The sequence below is a fragment of the Magallana gigas genome, chromosome 10 (genome assembly GCF_963853765.1).
Source record: "Magallana gigas chromosome 10, xbMagGiga1.1, whole genome shotgun sequence".
Lineage (NCBI taxonomy): Eukaryota > Metazoa > Mollusca > Bivalvia > Ostreida > Ostreidae > Magallana > Magallana gigas.
Window position 1 is genome coordinate 20,359,119 of NC_088862.1, and position 9,761 is coordinate 20,368,879.

At 34.1% G+C, this 9,761-nt stretch overlaps 1 protein-coding gene across 1 annotated transcript; it reads left to right on the plus strand.

Moving 5' to 3' along the window:
• The first annotated feature begins 553 nt into the window (after nt 1–553).
• Nucleotides 554–7,955, plus strand: LOC105317726 (putative amine oxidase [copper-containing]). The gene is made up of 3 exons (XM_011414457.4): nt 554–705; nt 4,889–6,948; nt 7,072–7,955. The coding sequence occupies exons 1-3, from the start codon at nt 702–704 to the stop codon at nt 7,366–7,368; spliced, it is 2,361 nt and encodes a 786-aa protein (XP_011412759.2). The 5' UTR covers nt 554–701; the 3' UTR covers nt 7,369–7,955.
• The last annotated feature ends 1,806 nt before the right edge of the window (nt 7,956–9,761 follow it).

Consider the following 9,761-nt stretch of genomic DNA (forward strand, 5'->3'; position numbering starts at 1 on the left):
AGATTATTCTGGTTTGTACGACCCTTAAATTTCCGGAAGCTCATTATTACGTTAATTAGGTATATGAAAGGGATTTTTATGCATTTCAACTATTACAACCAACGTTATGTCTTACTCCCTAACGATGCAATAGGTAAATCTGAAGTTATTCACACATGTGATTTCATCTGTACTGTCTCTTTAAATTGATGTATGAAAAATGCTTTTGTGCATTACTAGTATTTGAAGACAAACAAATCTATAGTGAGGGATCGGGGTTAAGGCTAAGTGGTGCTGTATTAATGTACCCTTAATGGGTGCTTTGTACCAAATGTGGTATAATTTATCGAATTAGAACTGATCAAACGAAGAAGGCTAAACTTGCACAAAAGCGGAAGAAAGGGGTGTAGTGTTCTGTTCGTGATAAATTTTGGTATATTACATGTAAAATCAACGCATTTGGTATCAAATCCGTTTGAAAGAAACCATGGAAGTTTTGAAAGATTGAAATCGTAACGAATTGAAGACAAGCATTTTGTATCTTACCTTTTAAAGATTTTCAAGAACTCGACTAATCCCGAATAGGTTTCCATAGAAAACCCCAAAGCAAATAAATGGACTCAACCAAAACGATAAGTGCGTGTGTGATTTTGAATATCGCATATTTTGCAAAATTATCACGGCTGTTATAAAGTACGGGCTTGCCTTATTGTGGTTACAGAATGGGTAAGTTTTGACTCTCATATCCCATTTCAATTATTGCACTCTGAAATCAACATATTGCTCGTGTATGCATATTTGTTATACTTTCATGTTAAATACTGAAATCTGATTGGTTAAGACGCAGTTAATAATATTTACTATTACCCTCAGCGTTAGCAACGCACTTGGCAACGGGTAACATTAAAAAATATTACATGCGCGAAAATTATGCGCGTACGGTTCGCTGTAGAATTCACGTTATTCCTATATAAAAGCAGTAAAATTTTCTTAAAAAATTTAAAAAAGACATTCAGTATAACAAAATAAATAGTGCCTGTTTGGGAGGATAACAGTTGAAATTGACACCCCTCGAAAACCATTGTCAACCTCCGCTTCGCGTCGGTTGACAATGGTTTTCTCGGGGTGTCAATTTCAACTGTTACCCTCCCAAACAGGCACTATTTATATAATAGCAAAGGGCATTTTGTTATATACAGTAACTGTTCGGCATGCTCTAAAACCTAGCACCTGCCAAATTTCTTACGCTTTGATCGCGAGTTTCTCTCACTATGGTGTTCCGATGGGGCCACTTCGACCTTCGCGCTTTCGCCTTTAGAGCGAAGATGCGAGAGTGCGAAGATGCGACGGCGAAGGCGAATAGTACATGTAGTAATAGCAAATAGTAGTATCGCTCCTTTGCCTTTGATCTTTCGCCGTCGCACCTTCGCAACTTCGCACTCTCGCATCTTCGCCCTATAGGCGAAAGTGCGAAGGTCGAAGTGGCCCCATCGGAACACCATATCTCACAGAAAGATCGACTGTTCTGTATCTTTCTTAAAGGATGCTATTTTATTACTTAACTCATGAATGAAATAATTTTTATCATGCAAATGCAAGTAAAAAATATCACCCTCTTACAGAGGATATTATGATCACACGGTTTTAGTGAACTGTCTAATTCGTTTAAAAAATATTTAGAAATTCTTAATTTTAAAAGAAGTTTCTTAATCAACATTAACGTGCATGAAAATGTGATGATCTTTTTATATTGATTTTAAGAATATACTTTGCCAGGGAACTTTCATGTACTGCTGCTATGCAACATTATGGTGTGAAAAAAAATTTGGAATTAAACAACACCTTTCGCTCCTAGACTAAATTACCTTCAATAAGCTTCGCCCTGTTACATGAGTTACACAATTCAAAGTTTATACAAGACAATTGTATTTTCAAATGGACGTAGACAACATTTATTTTGGAAATACCCAATGTACAAGGTGCATGAAATATTTTCTGCCATGTTACATGAATTACGCAACGCAAGGCTTATTCAAGACAGTTGCGTTTTCAAATGGACGTACCTTTGTAAACAATTTGGAAATACCTGATAGATGAGAGGCATAAAATATTTTCTGCTCAGTAACATGAGTTTCGCAATGCAAGATATATTCATGGCAGTTGCATTTTCAAATGGACGTAAACAACATTTATTTTGAAAATTCCCAATATACAAAATGCATGAACTATATTCAAATACCTTTTAGAACTTAGTAAAAAAAACTAAAACGCAAAAATTTGAGGTCATACGTAAAGGCAATATTAAAAAGGTATAGCGCACTTAATATACGATTTGTCCTCAAATATAGCCTTTTGCAAACATCAGACATTTTCCATATTGAACAATATTTAGTTTAAATATATTCAAAGAAACGCAATTTACACAATCACCATGCTCTAAGAGTCTTAATTATCTTACACGACATCATTAAAATATTCAGGTTTTGTTAGGGATATATAGGAAAGTAGTTTGTATACGATAAAAAATTGGATATTTGACTTTTTGAACCACTCTAAACCAAAGACATCCGATATAAATTATGTTCTACAGGTATTGTAGTACACGTTTACATTGAATTGGCTTTGGTTTAACGTGGTCTTCGTGCTGAAAATAAGACAAATATTTCAATTAGTGTCTTTTCTAATATACAATCATGTTTATAGCAATATATATTGAAAATGTATCTGACGAAAATGTTGTATGCGTGGCCTTGTGGTAACGCGGAGTTCTTTATGATTTTGTGGCCGCTGGATCGAATCCACTAAGTAGTATTTTTTTTTCACTTAAATTGAAACATGAACAGAATAGAGAGGTTAAGTTACATGTATCTATTCTTCTGGTTTTTAAAAAAAAAATTATCTTGTTTAATTCAGTTTGAGAATGAGCACACCCAAATATATATAGATCTCTTCTTTAACACTATACATGTACTCTATTTACACATAGATCTATTGTATTTTGCTTAAACTTATCACGGTTTAGAATACCAACTACTTTTATACACAGAGGAGTTTCCCGAATTTTTGACAAATCAGTTGTTACAGACACCATCCAGGTTTGCAACAGCTAGGTACTTGAAGCTATTTTTAGTAACAGGTACTTCCCGTCCAAATACAAGGTGTAGGCGAAATAATGGGAAAAGGCGCTATACCTCTTTACAGCAAACAGCCAATGAATAGATAAATCTTTTCAGGCGTAACGAAAACCACCGAGGTTAAATTTCATTCCGTTGACGTGTAACCGGATCTTGTTTACGTAATGTGCTAGATCAAAATACGCTAAAAATACGAAGACTGCTTTGTGGCAACGTGTATTCATTGAAAGAATAACACACTTTTTAAAATTTGTTCTAAAGTGCGTTAACACCAAATCAATGTACTTTGATGATATTTTTTATTTTAAAAGTGCGTTGTGAAGGAACATTAACATTTTTATATTAAGTGCGTAGCGCACTTTGGGAGTAAAAAAAACTAGTATGTTAGAATCACAAATTCTAGGATTCGATTTCAATTAGTTTATAAAATGATAATTTGTAAACACCAACGAATATATGATTTACTGTCTTAGGGAACGGGGAGCTGGCAGCTACCTATACAATTTAACTACCAGAACATTATTCAAGTTAATTGCAAAAAGAACGTCTTTGATCCCCCAAAATATAATAACAGTGATTTTGATAAATACGGGTCAGCAAAAGAAAAGTTTCTCGTATAACAATATCATGAACAATTTACAGGTGTCACAGGTGCACAAAAACCCACTTATCAAATCAAAACTAAATAAATCTCTTTATTAATAAAAATCAGTGTACTCTATAATAGTTTCTAGCTTAAAGAATCATATTTACGACTAAACAAAAACGTACAATCTTCTCTGCCCTAAAAATTATATCTAAAAGTTCAATGTACATCTGATGGATGATTAGTTGACCATTCTCCATAAAGGATTTGAGATCCCAACAATTTAGAAGTATTTCGCTGAATACAACATATCTTACCAGCATGGACGTACCTCTTACCTAGCCATTGTTACTCGATCGCGATAAAATTTACGCTATTCATCGACAATGTGTTTAATTAGCAAATAAGTGCTTTAAGATGCAGATTCATAAAAATCTATTTATAATAAACGATGGACAATAGTCAGGAGGGTATTTGTTTTTTATTTACCTTTTTGGTGTCCCTTCATTGACAGGTGAGATATTTACCTTTAAATTACAATAAACTATTGGGAAAATATTTCTAAATAAGATGAAATAATTTACCTAAAGGATAATTAGAACAAATTCTAAATTCTTTTCTTCTAGAAATTCCTTTTAAGGTATTTTCAACAGAAAAAGTATATTTTATGAAAGACAGTTTTTATACCGGGTTGTGAAAATACGTAGAAAACTATCATAATGATAAAATACAAGAAGGTGGAACGATTGCAAAATTAAGGTATATATGCATGTATAGCAGTTTGTTGATATCTAAAAAACAAGAAAACTAAGAGAGCTAGAGACTTTTTTCAAGTTGTAATATGTTTTAAGTATGTTTTAAGTCAATTTGTCAATAAAACTAGACAATTTGACTCTAATTAACAAGGCTTCTCTTATGTCTGCAATATTTACCCATTATAATCGTTCAAGAATATAACAACATATATTAGAATTTTACCTCTATTTTTATTTAGAATTTCACTGTGTCAAATGCATACATGAGTAAAATTAGAATTTGATTGCTCCTACGTTTTTATGTTATGCTGGAGTATTTCTTATTTAGATAAAACTTTCGTTTATTTGGCATTTTATAATTTGAAAAATTAAATATTAGCAACCTAAAATTTTATTAAGAAAATATCCATTTAAAAAAGAAATTTTATTGTCAGGGGAATCATATGGAATCATGACTGGAAGGTCTGTTAGAAAAACGAAAGACCCAAGATGTTGGCAACTGCTGTCATTATTTCTAGGAATAATTTGCCTAATTCTTCTAATAACTGTTATTGTGTTGGCTGTGCAGAAGAAAGAAAAAGAACAAACATCCACTTTATATGAATGTAAACAAGTTTCTGACCAGAGAATTATTGATCTCCGGGAACCCGAGAACCCTCCTAATTTTCACGACCTAACAAGAAATGAAATCGCAAGAATCTTCAACTTCATGTTTGCTCAGGAAACATTAAATATCACTCAACCTAGCAAAGCATCCCTTGGATCAAACTACATCTATGCAATGGAACTTATTCTCCCAAACAAGAACGATGCTTTTCAATCATCTACAACCAGAAAATCCTTGGTAACGGTGTTTGAGGGAGCAAACCCAAATCCAGTGGTAACTGAGTACTGTGTTGAGTTAAAGTCACAAATCCAGTTTTGTGGTTCTACCAGGTCAATCACCTTTAGCTTTAGACCAATAACAATTCCAGAGTATGTTTTCATTTTGGATACGGTAATTGCCGAGGCTAACAAGACTGTTGGCAATATTCTAAAAGAAAGTTACCATGGCACGCCTATAAACTGTGGGAAGACGTGTCTGGGCGTGGAAAATGTCAGTCCTTTTGCAGCCGTTATTGCTGGTGTTGAGGGACAAAACTATCGAGGGTTATGGGTCCCGTTTGTGCAGTTAATGGAGCCAAGGAATCTGCATCCAGTTGATTTTGCAGTTTTAGCGACAATAAATGGTACATCCACGCCGAAAGCGGATACTGTTTGGTACAACGGTCAACTGTTTGAATCTCTTGATGACTTCAAGGATAAGTGGGAGAAAAACCAGGTTTCTCCACTTAAGATAGACTTTCCAAAGATGCCTATTCATGAAGATGTTATTAAAGAAAATTACCAACGACCTCCAATAGAAGTTGAACCCGATGGCAAACGTTACTCGATCAAAGATCAGACAGTGACTTCAGATCACTGGAAATTCAGTTTTGGGATATCTCCCACTCACGGTCCACAGTTGTATGATATAAGGTACAAGGGTAATTTGATAGTTTATGAATTGGGTCTCCAAGAAATTTGTGTTTTCTATTCTTCCTCGGAACCTTTTGGAAGGTTTGCCAATTACTTTGACAGTGTTGTGATGATAGGTCACTATATGAAAACTTTGGTTCCTGGTATTGATTGTCCCTATCATGCCACATTTATAGACGCCACATTTATGTCAGAAACCTCAAATACACCAGTCACTAATAAAAAGGCAATATGTGTATTTGAACACAATACAGCAAGCCCATTAAGGCGTCATCATGCTCCAACGGAAACCCCATCCGGTTACTTTGAGGGTGCACCAAATGTAGTTTTGGTGTTAAGGATGATTGCTACACTAGTTAATTATGATTACATATTCGAATTTATTTTCTACCAAAATGGTGCTATGGAGACTAAAGTATCCGCATCTGGAATAATAGCCTCATCCTTCAAATCTGCCGGTCCAAAGTATGGATTTCAAGTCAATGACCAAGCTATCGGAACATTACACAATCATTTCTTCAATTTTAAAGTCGATTTAGATATTGGAGGCACTCAAAATAGCTACTCAACGTATAATGTAGAAGTTGATGAAGTACCAAATGCATTTTCAAAAGCGGATTCTTCATCGAACTGGTTTCAAGAAAAAATAGTAAAAGTCGACTACGCCACCGAAAGAGAGGCAGCTTATATGTTTAATTTTAGTAACCCAAAGTACCACATATTTTACAATGAAAACAATCTTGACAAGTATAATAATCCAAAAGCTTACAGATTGCTTTCAAAAGGCTTTGTGAAAAAAGTATTGCCAGAGGGTGTCGGAAATGAACCTGGATCTCCTTGGACAAGGTACCAAATGGCCGTTACAAAGCGCAAAGAAATCGAACCTCACAGCTCATCAAAGTTTGCAACATATGATGGTGAAAACCGGACAGTCAACTTTGAAGCTTTCATTGGCGAGGAAAATATAAAAAATGAGGTTTGAAAATTCTACACCTTAAAAAAAACATCGCTTTAATTTTTTAAACGAAATGAAAAATTAGTGGTAAAACCGCAGGTGGCATTTGAATGTAGTTTATTTGTATTTTTTTTCCCTTTTTAGGACTTGGTGGCTTGGGTTACATTAGGGGTACATCACATTCCCCGCACGGAGGATCTACCTATTATGCCGACACCCGGAAATGACATTAGCTTCCTCTTACTTCCGTTTAACTACTTCCCAGAAGACCCTAGCGTTGGAACCGGTGATAATATACGTCTACAGTATGACAACCCAAGCAGTCCACTTAAAATAATGGCACAAAAATTGAATGACCTTACTTGTAAACCTCCAAAGACATATTCTGTCGAGGATTTGTTGAAAGAACCGGAAATGTTTATTGACAGGCCTACCATTTAAGCCTAGTAAAATGTTATTGTAGATGACACTTAAAAGAATTGTATCTTATATACACCAATAGGTATATTCATTGATATATTTCAATATGTATATTTTGACATATATGTTCATTTATACTCTGAACAATAGCTGTGAGTATCCACTCAGCATCTGGTTAAAACACACTGCATTTGCCGTTTGTCGTGCCGTTATGGAGGCTGATTTTTATCTCAAAGGCTCGAGACCGACATCTTGACCTCTGGTTGCGACCAAAGACCTTGACCATTGCTGAATGTCATACACGCCGGTTTGGTTTAGTTTCCCCCACAGATGGTTGTCGATTGTCAATTAAAATGACGATACATTTGCATCTGTATACCGTTGAAAAAATTATGTCAAAATAACTTTTTATACGGATTGTCAAATAGTGGACAATAGCAAAAGTTGCAATTAATATGGAGTATAAAAACGCTTGTTTCTCGTCAACAGAAGAGTTGGCAGGTCTAAAAAATGCAAGGATTATGTTTCTTTTGACACTGTTGTATATCTTGTTACTTCGTCATAATGTGATCATGTCAAATAAACAGATTCATTCATACATCTTAAAACCTTCATTTTTAAAACTGAAATGTAGAAATTGTGTAATAATAGTGACAACTATAACAATTAGTTAAAGAAAACATAGTTTAATTATCAGCACTGCTGGAGAATATCGATATTTCGTTAATACCTAACCTGCAGGTATCAAATGACTGCCTGTAAATATCAACACGGACAAGATACCAACAATGAAACAGGTATTTTACCCCTAGACGAGCTGTGTTAACAATATACATACAGACAAAACGAAGAGGTGATAATCTTATGATTTACAATATTGTTTTTGTATAAATCACGATTGGATATGCAGTTGTGCGTTAATTTGGAATGGTAAACATATGTTATGCGTTTATTGAATGAAAAATAGAGATATACATTTGACTCGTTAATAATCAAAGGTTTATGAAATAGTGGGCTGCACTAAATCACGGTGTTCAAATTAGAAAAGGCAAAAGTTGAAATGTTTTTGTTAGTTTATAATGTCTCTCATAAGATATCATAAATATACATGAAAAGAATATTTGTTATCGTTTAAGTGTATCCATGCAATGTGATATTGTGGAAACATACATGTAGACTAAAGGCAAAGAAATATTTAATTCCATGCTAGAAATTCACATCGTATGTCTATGGAAAGTGTGGATAGAATGTTCTATCGTTAAAATGATAAATGTCTTACCGACCTGGTTTAACGATAGAATGAGTTCCGTGTATTGTCTTTGTAGCAAAGGTAATACATGAGATAACTCTAACTCAGTTATTTACAGTCTTAAAAAAGTTTGTTATGATTAAAACCCATTTTGTGCTACGCCGTTACGTAACAGTTTTTCGAATAAAAAAAATCCAAAACAATATAAAAACAAAAAATACTAGAACTGTATTCACATTTATTGTTTATTTCAAAGTACCTTACAATATGAATGTGTCGATGTATCTTTTTCGTAAATGTCCGATATGCAATGTCAACCCATGAACGTACGTCCATTCGATAATAAAGATATCCATTGGTCAAGTAGAATTACCGTCATTTGTCAAGTTATTAAGAAGAAACAGATCTGAAAACTTGTTGACTTGTTATGTAAACTCAGAAAAGTGCCATATGTTTGAACGTAGTGAATAGAAACATACGCACGGGTTGATTCGAACTTTTTGTCAGTTTTGTGTGGATTTATTTGACTCTTTTTGATAATATATACATGTTTTTATGTATATCTATATTAATCACTATGGACAGGTATATGTCAATTTAAGAGTTATTGCAATATTTGTGTTTATTACATACGTGTATATCTAGACAACGTGTATCGTCTCAATCTTCTCAAATTGTCGTTGGACTGTATTCCACCTGTATCTCAAGCGACCTTGTAGCCAGCGCGCTAGGTTCCGTTCCTCTTCGAAAGAAAAAAAAAGAACAAGTGCACTTAAGCTATAGAGAGTGGGCCCTTTTTCAGTGCCGTTTTTATTGAGAAAATATTAACAAATTGCCTTTTCCCTGTAATATTTAATCACTGATGGATACTTCTGATTTATATGCACGCTTGAAATTACCAAAATTAGCATACAATTTAAGCAATTGAGGATTTTTAAACGCCTATAGGTAATCTAAATCAGGAAAAATCGTACCGAACCTGCTTGAATTGTATTTATTTAAATCAACACTTTTCTATTGGTTGATCGATTGGCGCTTTTGTTGAATTATACTTTATGCATTTTTTACGTCTGACAAAAAATCGAATAAAGCTTTGAAGGTGCATATTACCTTGATAGTGATCAAACAAACATTCCTGACCATACAACGTCGATGGAAAGCGATT

Excerpts from the sequence above, each read along its gene's own strand:
- LOC105317726 (XM_011414457.4), top strand. Across the intron at positions 6,949-7,071 it reads AGGAAAATATAAAAAATGAG|GACTTGGTGGCTTGGGTTAC; the intron begins GTTTGAAAATTC and ends TTCCCTTTTTAG.